The sequence below is a fragment of the Dunckerocampus dactyliophorus genome, chromosome 8, assembly GCF_027744805.1.
Source record: "Dunckerocampus dactyliophorus isolate RoL2022-P2 chromosome 8, RoL_Ddac_1.1, whole genome shotgun sequence".
Classification (NCBI taxonomy): Eukaryota; Metazoa; Chordata; class Actinopteri; order Syngnathiformes; family Syngnathidae; genus Dunckerocampus; species Dunckerocampus dactyliophorus.
In genome coordinates, this window is record NC_072826.1 from 7,008,680 (window position 1) to 7,027,432 (window position 18,753).

Below are 18,753 nucleotides of genomic sequence, written 5' to 3' on the forward strand. Positions count from 1 at the left end.
CTTGATCACCCGCTGGAGTGCCTTCCTATCACGTGTTGTACAGTTACCGTACCAAACAGTGATGGAGGCGGTAAGGACACTTTCGATGGTGCATCTGTAGAAGCAACTCAGGATTGTGGTGGACATGCCAAATTTCCTCAGTCTTCTCAGGAAGTACAGTCTCCTTTGGGACTTCTTCAGAATTTGTTGGGTGTTGTGAGACCAGGTGAGGTCCTCGCTGATGTGTGTGCCAAGGAACTTGAAGGTTTTCACCCTCTCCACCTCAGTCTCACCAATAAACAGGGGTCTATGTGGCTCCTTTTCCCTTGTTCTTGGGTCGATGATCATCTCTTTAGTCTTATCTGTATTGAGAAGGAGATTGTTATCACGACACCAAGCTATGAGGTCCGCCACCTCTCTTCTGTATGATGTTTCAACACCACCAGTGATCAGTCCGATGACTGTAGTGTCATCCGCAAATTTAATGATGCTGGTGTTGTTCTGGGAGGCCACGCAATCGTAGGTGAAGAGCGTGTAGAGGAGTGGACTCAGCACACACCCCTGTGGGGTCCCAGTGCTCACAATTCTTGAGCTGGATGTGCGGTTGTGGACTCTGACTGACTGGGGTCTGCCTGTGAGAAAGTTAAACACCCAGTTACAGAGGGAGGGAGACAGGCCAAGTGTGAGGAGCTTATTTGTGAGTTTGTGGGGGCTGACTGTATTAAAAGCGGAGCTATAGTCTATAAATAGCATTCTGACGTATGTGTCCTGGCCCTGTAGGTGAGAAAGGGCTGTGTGGATGGCAGTGTTGACTGCATCATCCGTGGACCGGTTCTGGCGATATGCAAACTGTAGAGGGTCCACAGTTGCCGCCGGGATGCTCTTTTTGATGTGGGTCATGACTATTCTTTCAAAGCACTTCATAACAATAGGAGTGAGTGCTATAGGGCGATAGTCATTCAAGCAGGTCACGTTGCTCTTCTTGGGTACGGGCACTATGGTGGTGGACTTAAAGCAGGTCGGTACAGATGCTTGTGCAAGCGACAGGTTAAATATGTCAGCAAGCACATCAGCTAGCTCTGATGAGCAAACCCGAAGTGCACGTCCTGAGATGTTGTCTGGGCCTGCTGCTTTTCGTGGGTTTGTTTTGTTTAGAACCCTGCGCACATCAGCTGATGTCACCATGAGAGGTGCGTCCTGTGTGCTCCCCAGGTTCAGCCACCCTCTCTGCTCATCAGAAGTTTGGGTGTCAAAGCGGGCATAGAACTCGTTCAGCTCATCTGGAAGTGTGGTTTGGCTGGACGTGGCTACGCTACTCTGCTGTCGATAGTCTGTGATGTGCTGGAGCCCCGCCCACATGCGCCGAGGGTCTGAGGTGGAATAGTAGCCCTCCAGCTTCTGTCTGTACTGTCTTTTGGCCTCCCGTATGGACCTCCTCAGGTCATATCTGGCCTTTTTGTAGTCATCAGCGGTGCCCATGACAAATGCAGTCGAACGAGCACGTAGCTTAGCCCTTACATCACAGTTCATCCACTGTTTTTGGTTAGGGTATTTTCTGTAATACTTGGTGGTGGTAACAGTCTCTATACATGTGCTAATGTAGCCAGTAACAGCAGAAGCATATTCATCCAAATCAACAGTACAATCTTCCCTCCCCGCTGCAGTTTTAAACACATCCCAGTTTGTGCAGCCAAAGCAGTCCTGAAGTACTTGATCAGTTTCTTCATTCCACACTTTAACTGCTGTACTTACAGGGGGAGCTTTTTTGAGAAGTTGTCTGTACGTTGGATAAAGGAATATAGAGATGTGGTCAGCCTTTCCAAAGTGGGGTCTTGGAACAGCCTTCAAAGCACCTTTCATGTTGCAGTAGACTTGGTCCAGGATGTTATTTTCCCTTGTGGGAAAGCTCACATACTGGTAATATTTGGGGAGGACAGTCCTGAGGTTACAGTGGTTGAAATCGCCAGATATAATGAATACAGCGTCTGGGTGTTTGGTCTCGTGTTTATCGATGATGTCATGCAGGAGGCCTAGTGCATTAGCAGTGTTAGCTCGTGGTGGGATGTAAACAGCAGTTAAATACACAGCGCTAAACTCACGAGGTAAATAAAAAGGTCTGCATTTCACCATCAGCAGCTCAATGTCCTGCGAGCAGTGCTTTTCCATCGTCTGTACGTCTGTGCACCACCGTTTGTTTACGTAAACACAGACGCCGCCACCTCTGTGTTTACCAGACGCTAAAGTCCGATCTCCCCGGTAAGCAGCAAATGATTCCAACTGGATCGCCGAGTCCGGTATATCCTCCGTCAGCCAGGTTTCTGTGAAGGTGAGGACACAGCATTCCCTGATCTCACGTTGAGCTGTAATCCTTGCTCGTAGTTCGTCCATCTTGTTTTCAAGAGAGCGGACGTTGGCTAGCAGCAAGCTTGGTAGCGGTGGCCTAGTCGCTCTAGCTTTTAGCCTAGCATGCAGGCCGGCTCGCTTGCCTCGTTTACGCCTCGGATGCTTTGCTCGCCGGGTATTCAGCTCACCGGGGCCGCAGGCTGCTGCGTTCTCCCGGCGCAGAAGAAAGGCAAAGTCTGAGAGGCTAAATGAAAGTTCATGGTGAACCCTGCCGATGTTCAAAAGTGTCTCCCTGTTGTAATGTACTGCGTGAGTGTGTTGAATGTCCAAAATGAACAATAAGATAGCAAAAAATAGAAAAACACGGGAGAGTGTCACAGAGACGTCTGCCACGGAGGGCGCCATCTTTGATAGTTAATTAGTTTAGCAATTAGATAGCAATTAGATAATTTTAATCATTTGACAGCCCTAATTTTTAGCAATCGTTGAAAACCGAGGTTCAACTGAAAATACTAGCAACAACATAACCTTGTATTACCTACCGTGTGGGTTTTTGGTGTGGCCTTTTAAAGACAACCTGCCTGGTGCTAGTCTTGTTTACACACACAAATGCACACGCACGCACATCAACAAGTTGTCATTTCATAAATAAAAGATGAGACCCTATCCGAGAAGGATTGTTATGATTAGTATTTCTTAATTGGTGTCTGTTTGGGGCAGACAGCAATATGCTTTTCCTCTTGACACCTATCAGCCCACTAACTGTCCTATCAGCCACTTGTGCATCAATGTTTACTCGCCATAAATGAGGCTGTTCCATTAGAAAGCTGCCTGATGAAATCTAATAGCAGCCTTTCATGATTGCCATGCTTTGATTTTGACTTTGGAACCACAACAACAATTTAATAAGTGCGCTTTAAAATGTGTTCTGTTACTATCGTAGTTGAGAGTGATACTCAGTGATACGCAATCTCAAACCCCTGAAAAGACCATAACGTGTATTGATTTTGCTTTTGGTCATCATCCCTTAATACTGTACTTTGATAATCAATATAATAAAATACAAATAAAAATATGAAAGCAATTATGATTTGTCATAGTATTATTGTGATGCTATGACATCAAGTTCATTAAAAACTGCAACAAAATTGGAGGGAGGCGAGAGGGCAAATCCTGTGTTGTTCCTAGCTGTCCTTGTAAAGCATCTGTAAAGCAGCCTTATGAGAATAATCACATCAGATGAGTCTCCTTCTCGTAAAACACCCCCCCCCCGGATCAGCATGTTCAATAATTATCGATCAGCACAAGCCAATAACACAATCCAGGTGGGCTAGAAAATGCAATTAACTGCAGCTCTCTGAAGAGGAGCAGGCGCTGGCACTTTATGAATGTCAGCAGCTCAAGCATGTACAAATTCTCTCTCTGAGGCACATGCTTACTCAAGAGAAATCAAAGCAGTGTATCAAGAGAATGAGATGCAAACGGTTAAACATGTCATTCATCACTGTTGGCTCCCCCTTGACATTGCAGTATGGAGAGGGGAAGGTGTGACGTGTGATGAAGGACAAAGTTATGAAATTCTGAATGAAGGACAGAGTTCCCTCCGTGCTTTACTTCTCATGTGCACAGCATTGTCGAGATGGTTGCTTCACCTAACATCCCTTCCCATCTCTCATGTACGCACACATACACTCAACCTGGAGTGGAACTAGCACAGTGTGAAATCACAACGGTGATTACAATTTTGCACGAGGTGGAGCGGAACTGCATTCTGTTTAATGTTCCACTTGAATACATCTGGGTGATGATTCGCCATGCTCGCCTCAACCTTGAAACCTTGCATTCCTTACCTTCTGTATTAGTTTGTGTTATGTATGCCATTTGCAGGGGGAAAATATGTTAATGCACTGTGCCGAAAATTTTCTAGGTAATAGGAAAAATTACACATTTCAACTCCTGTGACTTGACAATGCTACATGTGCGCAAGCATGCAACCTTCGCACAAGGCAGCGTAGAAGAAGTAGAAGGAACGGTACAAAGAAATGTGGACTGCTGCTGCAACACTATTCCCGTAGACTTTCACAAAAATATTACATTTACCAGAAAGTGCTGAGGGTTTGGGCATGAAATTTGCTCATAAATAGCAATGATATTTAAATTAACTCAGGGGAAAAAAAATTGACACCTCCCTAAAAACTACATTGGATTATTTTTCCCAGTAAAATAAATTCAAATATCATCTTCTGATGTTTGCAAGTGTCAGGGATGGTTCTTTCGCTCAAGAAGGGGTCTCAAACTCCCATCCCATATTTTGTGGTCCTCTACTTGACATCAAAGTTTAATGTAAGTAAGACACACATGGGGACATGGTGAGAGGCACTTTAGCTTGCTTAAAGGAAGCACCTCTTTATTGCGCTAGTAGTAGTAGTAGTGGTGGTCCTCTATGTGTTGCTGTGTGATGGTTATAGCGTTTTTTTGACTGTTATGTTGACTAATGACCTCCTGTTTGTTGACAAGTCAGTCACTATGTTGAAACGTGATTGTGGACTGAATACTAGCCTCACCTAGACTCTACCTCCGGTGGCCCCCAGTTGAGTTGAGTTTGAAACCCCTGCTCTAAAGCCTGTATTATGCTGAAGTGACTCTCCCCCCCCAAACCCTTTAGCGGAGCTTTTTTTTCCCCCTTCTGTGTAAATTGAGGAGCATCTCAGCGTCGAAATATGCAATACGCAAATATGAGCAGTTATATGAATATGAGAGGTTGTACAATAAAAGTGAGTGATTCCACAATGAGTAGATCTATCTCCAACAATGATCTGGATGTTGCATTCGCCATTGTTTACGGCTAGACTGGAAGCTAAATAGCTCGTCAATGAGAGATGTTTTGGTGGAGAAATGCAAGTCACTCATCAGCCCCGCTGGAAGAGCTGTAAATCAATCAAGACGCCATCATAGTGGCTGGCGTAGAGATGCCGCAGAAGCCTAATTCAGACTTAGTCAGTCATGACGCTTATCACATTTGGCCTTTTAGGGCATCTGCATTTGACTCCACTGCATTGTCCTTGCACAAAGTACACATTGGACAGTTGCAATGAGTAACTACTCCCATACAATGCAAAGGATCACTGACTGGGAGGTAATTGTATGCAAAACTGTCAGAAGAGAGGTTTATTGTGGTGTGTGGTTTGATGTCTTTACATGGAGCCTAGCCAGTAATCACTGCTTTAGACATGACTAATTGCTTATTATTATGGGTCTCTGGACGATCATCACTTCACACTGTTAAACACCACGATACAGTATAGATACAAGGTTGGGTTTTACACACTTTTTCTTTTAAGAAGTATTTAAGAACTATTCCCCCCACCACCTGTCACACCCCCACAACCCTGTGCCATTCATCCATCTGCCTAAAGGGGTCTTGCTCAGTTCTTATCTGATGTGTAGAAATGTCAGCAGTACATGGGGACATGGGGACAACCAGACAGCATGCGATGCTGATGGGTCACTCTGGCCCTGGAGACTGACTGACACAATACAGAGGCAAAAGGTTCCCCACCAGCTTTGCCTCTAATAGCTCAATACATGTCGTCAAACAACTCGACACCATACTGGCTTCCCCTTTTTCACCAGCCGCAATCTATTCTCTTTCAGAACTTCCGCCAGGATGGGAGAAAATAGATGATCCAGTGTATGGGGTCTACTATGTTGAGTAAGTGATATATATAGCGGTGTATCAAGTGACAACACTGACACATGCACAAGTATACACGACAAGGTAAACATCTTTTTTTGTTAGTGTCATTATCATTTGGGATTACGCACATACACACACACACACACACACACACACGCGCGCATGCTTCCCATGTGTTAGGCCTTTGAGCACCAGTATGAATTGTTTTTCCAACAGCTCCTGGGGCCTCTCATTCATTCCCATATGGAAAAGAAATAGAAAAAACGTATTAAAAAAATTTAAACTTTCAGCCAGTTTTGCATTTTTTTCATACAAGATAATCATTTAGTATAAGTACCCGAATCATACAAGTTTAATTTTGTCCAAATTGACTAAGGATCTTATACCTGGTTTCACTGTCTGATGCATTACATACAAGTTCCAAACAAAAGACTTATAGATTTATATATACCTTTCCTGGATGGGTTGTTCCCTCCCTGTGTCTGACATATTAGTCACCATCTCTCATTGTTCACATAATGTCGTCTTTTTGGCGGTGCAAGGGGTAGTTGGAACTCCTGAGCTGGGTTTCCGCGACATGTAATTGATTGTGGGGCACCGTCACAACAAAATAATACCACACCTTAAAAATGAGATTATTTACACACATATTGGCCTCAATTAGTTTGAAAACAATTTAAAATATAAAAATGTTTCACTGCGCTTTATTTTGATAACATGCACCAGAATCACCTGCCTGCCCTGTTGGCACTTGCGCATGTGTGACCAAATAAAAGTGCACAACCCGTCTTGTGTTGACGTTCAATTTGGTCCTTATTATCATGAGACGTATCGATCTCATTCGACTTTCTGGCATGTTTGTTTACACATTTTGCCTGGCTCTCACGGCTTCTCTGGCGGCATCTAGCTAGCTTGTTTTTGTCCAACGGGCGAGCTACAAGTGGCTAACTTTTTTTACTAGTCGCATAGTACTGTTTGACTAAATAGGAGGCTCGACATTTTAGATTGTCATTTAAGTGCTCTCAGCAACTTTGCCATTAAATTAACAGTCTTGCAGTGTTCTCGATTCATGCTCTGCCGCTTGTTGAAAAAACTGAAATAATTTAATAAATAAATAAGTCATAAAAATTATTTGTCATAATAAAAAAAAAAATTGCAAACGCAGCAGCGGCAGTCCGCAATCCCATGCAGCCCACCACCACGGCTTCAAAAAATGCTAGGCAAAGCCCTGCAGAGGGTTGATGTTGACAACATTTTTGTAGTTTGTGTGTGGCATACAGTATTCATGAAAAATACCTTCATGTCTCCCCCCACCTTATCTTGACTGAATCTCTCCTCTATAACAATATCGTCCTATCTTTCCATCTCCTGCTATTTTTTTTTTGTTTATTTCCTATTTATTTACCCTGTCCCCTTACTGCTCCCTCCCCCACCTGCATGCTCTCTTTCTTTCCTCTTGAAGTCATATCAACAGGAAGACCCAGTATGAGAATCCAGTGCTGGAGGCTAAGAGGCGCAGGCAACTGGAACAGCAACAGCCTCAACCCCAAAGCCAGCAGCCACCTGAAGGTGAGCGCTACATCCGAGGTTCGTTTACAAGCCCTCTGCTGAGGGCGTCATTTACTTTCTTTTTATTCATGTGTGTTCATGATTGTTCATCATACCATGTGTGCGAGAAGATGGTGCCTTTAGAATCATTTTTGCCTGACGCGATGTTGCCTGCTGCTAATTTATGATTTGCTTCCATAAAGGCATAACTATTATTTCAGGCTGTGTCATGCAGCTCTTATTTTTTTTGTGGGTTTTGTTGGGCTCTGTGCTTATTTGTAACAATAATCTGAAATCTTTCCCTCCCAAAGTGAAGGCAGGTAGGTTTTGCTTCCTCTGAAAGCCTCTTGTGTCCTAATGATGATGATAATAAGAGTAATGATGCAGCAACTTGGTAAATATGTAACCGTTGCTCCTTTGCCTTATTCACCTGCATGTTGTCTGATAGAGAGCTTAATTTTATATGCATAGGCCGCTCCACCTTCTGCCTATTCAGCAGGAAATAGTTTGATTCCACTCGATTACTTGCTGGCTATAGTCCTGTCTGAACCTCAGTACCTTCAAGCAGATTTTTCACCCACTTTTTCACCCCAGCATTGATTCTACAGTGACATGGTCATGGAATATTAATGAAGGTATTACTCGGGCCTGCGCCGTGATACAGTAACAAGGTCATTAATCAAAGATGGTGTGAAAAAATGGGCCACTCCATTTTTATGCACCTCCATTGTTATTCAGCAGAGAAATGGCAGGTGTTAAACGTTTCATGATGTTTGTACAGCCTGTTTAACCTGAGCTTACACGCGTTAATGGTGCTCAGTGGGGATATGTGAAATACAAGTGTATGTGTTAGCCTCACATAATTAAATATTGTGCTTTAAACCACTTTCCACATCCTATGTATTAAAATATATACAATCTTACTTAACCAAACACATGCAAGACACTGTTTTTCCTGATAGGGCACCCATACTGTTTTTTACGCCCATTGTAGAGAACATATGCCTCTTTGAATTGCAGAGTGGATCGAAGACTCAACATTTGCAGGGGCCCCTCTAGCTAGTTATGCTGCCAACCACCAGGAGACCTACAGAGACCCTCAGACTGGACCCACAGTGCCAATGGGACAAAAACGTGAGTCCGCTTATTATTGCATCTACCTCTCTTGTCATTGGTTAATTTTCTCCACTGGTTGAAAGTTCCATTGTACAGTGTTTAATATATCACCATATTATTTATGATTGGTATTCTATATAGGATGATCCTAATCATTTATGACCATTATTTCATTTTCATTCTTTCATCATGATTTATGCTGAACACATTGGCAAGATTATAAGAGATTGTTAAAATAAATCCCCCTCCACAGATTGAGAAGGGACAACAGGGTATGAAAAATGAATGTATGGATCATCATGGATACATCTCACCCAGTGCAGCAATGTCATTAATTCATCATGGAAAAGCACAATTAACATGTTAAACATGCAAGTTTGGAGACGATCCTATCACATTTTGTTTCTATTAATTTAGGAGAAAAAAAATCTGCTTCTGGATGAAACCTCTTTATTGCTTTTAAGGTCGTAGAAAGCTGCCTCTGATCAATTCAGTTAACAGGTGACAAATCTTTGAGCTTTAGTGAAAGGCTGCGCTCTAAATGTTTGTTTTTCTGTTTGGTTTATGTGTATATTGCAACATACCTGATTAGGTATGTACAATAGACTTTATTTTCCCGTGAAATACTTTATGCAGTGTTGTATTGTATTTGTACTTTATTTATCCCACAGCGGTGAAATTCACTTGTTACAGCAGCAAGCAAGATACGCAAGTAAAGAATACATCGTAAAAACAACATGGTTCAGGTGGTGCAGGTGTTGTAGAGCCTGACAGCGGTCGGTATGAAGGACCTGCGGTGCTGTTGGTGCTATATGTGTGAAGGCACAACATGACGCTGCATTTTCAATTCTTGCAAACTCGCTATTTACTTTGTTTACATTGCCCAGTGTATCAGGTGTTTTCTTTTGGTTTTGCAGCACATTTTACACCAGCCACTTAACTGGTTTTGTTAGTGCAATTTTAGTTGATGACTCTTTTACCCAGGCTGGTGAGGCACTGACTCTTTGAGAGGATAACAAGAAAAAGAGAATAATTCGCTTTGGTTAAAAAAATGTTTTTGAATACTTCTTAGTCCCATTTATTTTATATTTTATTATTTATTTTATCATTATTTATATGAGGTCCATGCGCCCTATCATTCCCGATACTTTGTTGTAAAAGTCTGATTGCTTCCTGGTGAGCTTCAATATATCATCCTTCAACTTGACAGTCCAAGTCATTCATTCATTCATTCATTCAGCAGAGCAGAAAAATATCTTTAATGCATTGACTTGCTGCTAAATAGCTGGTGCTCCAAAAAAGAAACACTAGCTTTTCCTCTCTATGGAAGGACGGCAGTGACAATCACCTTCCAGCTTTGGCATGCCCCTGACCCTTCAGTGTAAAGCGAGTCCGACAAGCACCTCACATTTCGATGTATTTTATTGCCGGAATAGCAAGAATAATAATGTCACCCTTAGGACATTACACGGGCTGTAGAAAGTCATGGTGTTTAATAAATGTTTCTGCAACTTTATATTATCGGCAACATGCGGACAAACAGAAACTTGCAGCAACACAAACTGGCAGGCACCATGATCCAACTCGGTGCACTCACTAAATGCACACTAAGCCGAGGAAAGACGCTTGCATTTTTACTTAAGAAAACGTGAAAATGATTGGAATCATATAAAAATACATTTATTAAACAGCTCAATGGACAAATGTTATCATTTTTTAAATAAATTTCACCATGGCACCTCAATGGTGGTGTTGCATTTCACGATTTGCTTTCACTCGTGACAGCTTGCTGTCCTGAACATTCACTTAGACATGGCCTCCTGTTTTCATGTTTCCTGCCCCTCCCTTATTATGTGCAGTACCAGTCAAAACTTATGGCAGAGATTAGTTGCATCAATATTTACATGATTATACATGTTTATGTAGCATGCATTTCAAATCAATGAGTATAAGCTCTCCATAGCGCCCAGATACAATTAACCTCAAAGTCTTTTTAATTTTTTTATTTTTTTTATTTTTTTATTTTTTTATTTTATTTTATTTTTTTTTAGCATGGATGACACAACAGTATCCAAATCTGGAATAATTCAGTTTGCACTTTTAAAATGGTACATTAGTTCCATACAAATTTAATCAACTATGTTTTGTTTCCAGGAGGAAAGCCTTTTTTTACTCGGAACCGATCTGAACTAAAGGGGACTTTCATCAATACCAAGCTGAAAAAGAGTCGCCGGGGTTTCGGTTTCACTGTAGTGGGTGGCGACGAGCCAGATGAATTCCTGCAAATCAAGAGTCTGGTGCTTGATGGACCGGCTGCCCTCGACGGCAAAATGGAGACAGGTTGGGGCTCTTTATTGATCAAAGATCACAAAGATAGAACACTGCTTTCATTAGATATTCTGGATGCTGATTGTGTACAAATGCAAAGATAAATCTTCATCAAAGATTAAAGCTAATGCCTCCCTTGTTTTTCCCCTCCAAGGTGATGTGATAGTCAGTGTCAACGATACCTGTGTGCTAGGCTACACACATGCACAAGTTGTGAAGATCTTCCAGTCTATCCCTATTGGCTCTATGGTCAACCTGGAGCTGTGCCGGGGTTACCCACTGCCTTTTGACCCTGATGACCCCAACACTAGCCTGGTTACCTCTGTGGCCATTCTTGACAACAAAGAGCCCATCATTGTCAATGGCCAGGAGAACTCCAACAACATCTATGACTTGCCACCCAGTCACAGCAGCCAGAACAACAACAACGGCTCAACCAATGGGGCGGCACCCCTCAATGGCCTCCCTCGACCTCACAGCCCCTCTGTCGAGGTGGCCTCTGACACCTCCTCTCAACATGGCTACTCCAGCGATGTGGTCAACCTGGCCTCATCCATTGCAACACAACCAGAGCTCATAACTGTACACATGGAGAAAGGAGACAAAGGTTTCGGCTTCACCATCGCCGACAGCCTCGGTGGCGGAGGGCAGAGAGTGAAACAGATTGTGGACTACCCACGCTGCCGAGGCCTTAGAGAGGGCGACATCATCGTGGAGGTGAACAAGAGAAACGTGCAGAGTATGTCTCATAACCAGGTGGTTGACCTGCTAAGCAAGTGTCCAAAAGGCAGTGAGGTCACCATGCTGGTGCAGAGAGGTGAGTGGTGGCTTATTTCACATTGACTAATCAGAGGGAGATGTGAAAAAGAAATGGAATAACGGAATTTAGTAGTTCCCAACAAAGCAGTATTGAGAGAACAACAAAAGTAGAATGCAAAGGGATGTTAGATTTACAGTCGTCCATACCATACATAGACTAGCTAGCTTTGTTTACATCACATTGCACGCTGCGTATGTGCAGGCTACGGGATCTCTGAACTGACACAAGAGACAGCTGCCGCTTTAACAATAGCAATATGTAATTCCTCCTCTTTATTTATTTTATACATAAGAATAGGTTTGAATCTGGGAGAGGAAGACGGACAAAGTGAGAAGCGAAAAACCTCCCACTTCCACACAGAATGGGGTTAGAACTTATTTTCATGATGTCATGTCGGACGGGTTGCAAGTTAAGGCAGTGTAATGTATGGAAGTGTCTCATCAGTGTAACCTTACTGACGCCTAGTGAACAGAATACTACATATGACTTGTCTTTCAGTATTTTTGGACTATTAATAGGCCACAGTCAAACACAAAACAGCGATCATTTATTAATTAATTGATTTTGGAAAAAACGCTAGAGTGAGGGAGCGATGTTTGAACATCGATGTAGCGAGGAATGATATAGTCATCGATTCCTGATATGGGCCATTGCAGTTGCGAACATTTTCTCATTTAGCATTTTTATGTGTGTACTTGAGAGCTTAACATGTTCCCAAAGTTTTAGATTGTTCTGTTTTGACCAATGGATGGCATTTTTTGACTGAGAAGATTGAGTTGATGTGCTGTAGATGTAGAGCAACAAGACTCAAATTGTGCTCTTATCCATACATGCACATGTTGCAATGCATGGACAAATCCATAAGGTGCCCAGTGACATACACTGTGGTCAACTAAGATATTTCTAGTTAAATTACGGGAGTAGATAAGCAGCTGCGAAGAGAAGTTGGCTGAAGTTGGCATGTCAGTGCATGTGGGTGTTGAATATGGTTTCATTCTTTCTCACTCTCTCTCTCCTGTCTTTCCCGTTGTTTGTTTAATGAGAGCATTGCTTACTTGTTTTGGGCATATAGGGTTGGTATCCCCATGCTAGTTTCATGCCACGTATTCTGCCAATTTTTCTGGCCAATTTTTTTCAATTTCAGCATGAGTCAGTGCGCTGTGAAAACTGCGGCCTGGCTCATACAGTCCATGCAGCAATTCAACATACACATTTGGCTTTTGTCACAGTTTTGATTGAACATGAGTGTCTCACAGAAGGGCTAAATGGAAACAAAGAAGTACTGAATGGAGGATGAAATGATGGAATTTACCTTCAATCCCCTTCAGACTGCCAGAACCAAAGTCACTGTGCGATCCAAATAATTGGACCATTTTCTCTGTCAGACCGTCCATACTTTGCTTAGGGGATTGGTTATCCAACTAAAACATTTCCGTGTGCTTGTGTGTGGGTGAGTGTGTGCAGTTGATCTCTCTGTTAATGCTCAAGACAGAAGATGGTCAGACGAAGGGCAGCCAAACAGCACTTTTGACTTACAAAAGTTTTCTGATATCTTATTTATCCTCCCTGACTTTTCTACATGGGTGGTATTTACTTTAACATGCAGGCGAACACAAGCACATAAAGCGATGGAGACTCATCATCATGGGCTTAATGCAGTCTTGATACACTGCTGGGCATGTGTAAACACTGCATCCGTCGACTTGCAATGAAGGCTGACAGAGTGAAGTTAGAATTTAGTAAATACATCAACATTTAAGAATCAAGTATTGCTGGAAGCATTTTGGTTTCCAATACAATTTCTTTGTAAGCAGAGTAAAAACTGCAAGAGATAATTTGATGCATCACAACCCACTCTGCCTGCTTGTGCTTTTTAGATCAATAGTAGAAATGCTCACTGCAGGAGTGTATAGTTGGCATTGGTTTGCTTGTCAGTCCTCCTATTTGTCGAGTTACTGGACGAAGGGAAAATTGCCCTAGGTGTTGGTGGTGAGCCAAATTATGATCTGGATCTACAGTTGTTTAAAAAGAATGATTTGATGATGGTTAGGAATCATTCCAACATTTTTTCTTGTTCAAATAAGGTCTCTCGTGGTTATTGTTTTTTTTAATTTATTTTTTTTAAGCTTTTGCAGACAACAAAACAAATAATGGTGAATAGCACGACCAAATTAAATTAATTTGAGGCCAAAATGTCCTTATGGGCATTCACTATCAAATAAAGGGATTTTTTTTATTTGGTCAATGTGTATCTCTTAGATGGAAATTGAAAAATGACTCTAAGACTCTAAGAAGTTGTGTTAAGCCATATTAATAGAAAATTTGTATTACAACATTTTTATTTTCATACTTTACATTTTCCATGTCCCAAGAATTACTCACATCTGTTCTCAATCCACAGAGTGTTCTAAATGTCTATTAGAATATTCTTGATTATTTTATTGAATGACATTATGCTACCCGTTAAATACCACAAATTCAACTCAATTTTTGGCACAGATATGAATAGTTTTGGACTGAACTGTGTTTTTTGCATATAGAGTATACACACAGATAATAGCACTTTTGTGAAGATATTGCAGGGATCCCTTCAATGCACAGTGCCTTAATTACACTGCTGCTTTCCATTGTCTGTGTTTTATTTTATTTTATTTTATTTTTTTAGTCCAGCTCTCTCCACCAGGAGCAAGGCACACTGGCCTCTAATTAGGGTCCTGATGTCAGATTTGCTTATCAAATACATACATCTTTTCCCTCTTTTTTTTTTTACACTCTCCTTCCATCATTTTTCTTCTTCACACATGTACATACACACACTCGCGCGCAAACACACACTGAGAGTGGATTACAAATGTGAGCAATCATACATCCAGTTTATAGAGACTATAAGATGGGGAGAGTCTTAATTGGTGGTAACCGCTCCTCCACCCCTACCCTGCTTTTCTATTTCTATTCCCCCTGCTGTTATGTACATTCACACCCGTTTGCCCACATGAAGATGGAAGCCAATTGTCGTGGACCACAGCATCTACACACACAGCTGTGTGCAATGGTGCTCCTTATCTGGCATGATCATGTGCGTATGTCAGCTCGTGTCACCGCTTATGTTTTGTCCAGTTAACATAAAATGGGTAATCCGTCCACAGGTAATCATTTTGTAGGTGTACGAGAGACAGACCTTTTTTCACTTTGCAATCTAGTGGCTGAAGGCATTTCTTGATGCATATACTGCTCCACTGTGCTGTTATTTCCTCATCCTCACTGATGCACTGACATAATATATTTTGCTCTGTAGCGTCCCTATTGGACAAAATGCAAAGTTTTGCCTATTCCATGTTTTGTAGGTGTAAATGTTACCGGGTCTATTAGGGATGCATACTTCTGCTGAATAGCCCTTTGTCAGCAAAACCTAGTTTGGGTGTTCTTGAAATATAGCCTCTCAGTATCCTGGTAGCTCACGTCATTAGTCATTAACATGAAGCCCAGTTGTTTCGGCTTTCCTATGTGGAGTAATGGTACTCAAATGAATGTAAAGTCATTTGCACATGGCTATAGCTGCTGCCTGTGGCCAAATGCCATACATCATGGAGAAATGCAGAGGGACCCATTTAAGGAGACGAACACAAACCAGAAATATTCAAACAGGTCATATTAACTTTGAGTAAATGAAGAGTCAATTACTGGAAAACAAGTCAAAGACCTGTGGATTATATGTATGGTGCTCTAGGGCGCACTCATTCACAAAGCACCCTTTACAATATAGCACCAGCGGGTGCATTTCCTCACGCTTATGTGTGTTTACTACCCCTCTTTACCCTTAAGTGCAGTTTAAAAGAGATTGATTGTACCCTCGACTGAAGAAATGTGTATTTTCTTTGTCTTTCCTGGATGTGCGCCTTGAGGAGAGCAAAACACCAAGTTGATCGTTGCCTGCGTAGTTGTTATTGTTGGGAAGGGCAAGTGCAGCAGCGTGCAAATGCCCCTTGTCAGAAAGTACTCCATAGATGCTCATGTTCACTGGTACAAACAATGATGTGAGCGGACTATAACCCTCATAAAGAAACGTACAGTTACCGGCATGCCTATTCACAAGACCTGTGTAATGCAGACAGTCTAGTGTACATCCACTTAGAAGAGATAAATGTTGATGATGAGTCCCAGTGCAGACGAAAGCAGGAAATCAATTCACTGTATGGGCAGGAAGCGTCGTTCTTGCCCACTTTGCATTAAAAATTCTGCTGACTGCACCTTCCAATGGCACCATAACCAATAGCGTTGCGGTTCTAAAAAGTAGCAGTGGGGGAGCCGCCTGCCCACTCAATGCTCACAATTCACCTCTGCTCATTTTTGGATGCTGGAGGCTTGAGGTGGTGAATCACTGCTTATTGCAAAGGGCCAAGGTGAGTCTTTTTCAGCCCAACCAATCTCTCTCTGTCTTCACATCTCCACAGCTACTGGGTGAATAGTAAATCTTTAGTTTCCATGACAATACTCTACTGTTAATCTCCACCAGGGTCTCCCGGGTGAAGCAATGTGTGGGAGGAGGGGATTTCACCCTAGAAGAAAAAAAGGGCATGCAAAAAAGCAATACAACCAACACCACCTAATTTAGGAAATTTTGTTTGTCAAATAAAAATGCAAGTACACTGTTACGTAAAGTATTTTGAGCATATTTAGCTATTAATTTGTCAGTGTTTGTACATGCGAAAACGCACAGGAAGCAAAATTAGGATGTGCAGCAGTTAGAGTAAATTCAGGCTCGTGATGAAAGCCTTTCAGTCCTTTACTGTACAGTTGTGAATAACTCACCACAACAACTGTTGCTGGGAGACCTTCTTTCACTTCCCCACGGTAACCAGGCACTCATCGCTATGGTGACAGATGGACCTGGCTGTTGGAGACCATTGCTTCAAGCCAGATTTTACCAATATGTGCAGACACTGTGGGCTGACATCATAATCGGCTTATTAATGGCTTTTAGTTAGTCACTGCTGCCCTGCCAGTTTGCCTTCAACAAAACGGTGTAACACTTTGGCTCCAGCATTGCTCATTAACTCTTATTCAGGTCAAGAGAATAATACCTTTCATAGTTTATCCTATTTAGCTTTAAAAAAACAAAAAACAAAAAACAAAAAAAACGTTTTAAACCATTGTATCTTTACATACGGACCTCTTCCTCAGTCATATCACAAGTCTTGCACTGAAATGCTAGATTTAACCAGCAGCAAGAATGTCACATTGTACAGTTTGTGACAACTGTTGTTTTCAGTGTTCATGCATCTTTTTCCCCAGGCTAAGAAATAAGCTGTCAAGCCGTGAAACCCCCCCTGCAGTCCTAAGATTTGCTCGCTACTTTATGATTCAGGTTCAGTGAAATTCATTATGATCCAATATCTGTCATTAATCATAAAAATGAGATCTTAGATGTGGTGCCCGTAGGTGCTATATTTTGAATAGTCCATTATTCACTCTAATGGTGCATTGAGAAAATAAAATAATGAAAAATAATATTGTTCTGTATTCCACTGAGAGTTAAGGAGGCATATGATTTAAGCCCAACTCTCACCAAACGCACAAGCAGCATGGAAGTAAAGGGGCAACAATGGAGGACAGCCAGATTTCCTTGTTTTTTTTAATGTTCTTCCTATTGGATCAATTCTGTGTTAAGCTCCACCCTGATAGGCACTGTACTTGCTTAGTATATCATAGATAATTCGGTTTATTAATTTTTAAAAGGGAAATGCAGCTGCAGTGTTGTATATTCTGTGTATGGGTTTAGTCGAGACCTGTTTCAGCGCTGATTGCCCATCTGCTCTTTCCTCCCTTCTTTTTGTGCCATTAGAGCTGGGGGTTGGCTTTAACGTCATCAGTATCGTTTGATGTGGATGCTTCAAACACAATCTGGCTCGTCCTTTAACAGTAACACACACGTAGTTCAGAGATGTCTATGCCTGCCGCCAATTATTTTATATGAACAGCTGTTTTTCTCCCTTATAATTCTACCGTTAAGCACCGTTGTTGTGAACAGAAGAACAAGAAAATGGAGGTGAATTTGAATTTGCTCAAAATATCAAAACAACCACTTTGGTGGTGGTGCCTCTGGATTTTCAGTCCGGGGTGGCGGTCCCACTTTTTAAGTAGGGGGACCAGAGGGTGTGTTCCAACTATTGTGGGATCACACTTCATCTAAGATTCAAGAGGAACAATGTGATTTTCATGGCCCAACTCTACGTTCTCTGCAGGGTCCTTGAGGGTGCATGCAAATTTGCCCACATGTGTTTTGTGGACTTGGTATTTGACCGTGTTTCTTGGAGAATCCTGTGGGGAGCTCCTAATTTTGGTGGTTCGCTCTCCCTGTGACAGTTTCAGAGCTAGGTTTGTATTGACAGCAATAATTGGATTCATTTCCATTAAGGGTTGGGCTCAGCTAGGGATGCCCTTTGTTACTGATTCTGTTCATAACCTTTTTAGAGGCAGAATTTCTAGACTCACCCAGGGTGTTGAAGGGATCCGGTTTATTGTTTTTTGCAGATGAGGTGGTCCTGCTGGCTTTATAGAGCCGTGATCTTGAGCTTTCAGTGGATTGGTTTGCAGCCGAGTGTGAAGCGGCTGGTAGAGGACTCAGCACCTCCATGTCAGAGTCCGTGGTCCTCGCCCGAAAAAGGGTGGACTGCCATCTCCTGGTTAGCAAGTGAAGAAGTTTAAGTACCTTGCGGTCTTGTTCACGAGTGAGGGAAGGATGGAACACAAGATTGACGGGTGGATTGGTGCGGCGTTGGCAGTGATTCGAACTCTGCATCGGTCTGTCGTGGTGAAGAGGGAGCTAAGATGAAAGGCAAAGCTCTCAATTTACCAGTCGACCTGTGCTCCTACATTCACCTTTGCTCATGAGCGCTGGGTAGTGACCAAGACGAAAAGATAA

At 42.2% G+C, this 18,753-nt stretch overlaps 1 protein-coding gene across 14 annotated transcripts in view; it reads left to right on the forward strand.

Annotated features, from left to right (window-relative positions):
• The window catches only part of magi1b (membrane associated guanylate kinase, WW and PDZ domain containing 1b), a 132,648-nt gene that overhangs the window by 89,720 nt on the left and 24,175 nt on the right, over window positions 1-18,753 (forward strand). For 11 of the 14 annotated variants that reach the window (XM_054785535.1, XM_054785540.1, XM_054785537.1 and 8 more), the window contains 5 exons: window positions 5,977-6,034; window positions 7,482-7,606; window positions 8,588-8,701; window positions 10,838-11,023; window positions 11,166-11,828. In XM_054785535.1, coding sequence (XP_054641510.1) covers window positions 5,977-6,034; window positions 7,482-7,606; window positions 8,588-8,701; window positions 10,838-11,023; window positions 11,166-11,828 — 1,146 coding nt within the window. The remainder of the gene's footprint in view (window positions 1-5,976; window positions 6,035-7,481; window positions 7,607-8,587; window positions 8,702-10,837; window positions 11,024-11,165; window positions 11,829-18,753) is intronic. The other 3 variants (XM_054785538.1, XM_054785539.1, XM_054785547.1) reach the window with 1 other exon arrangement.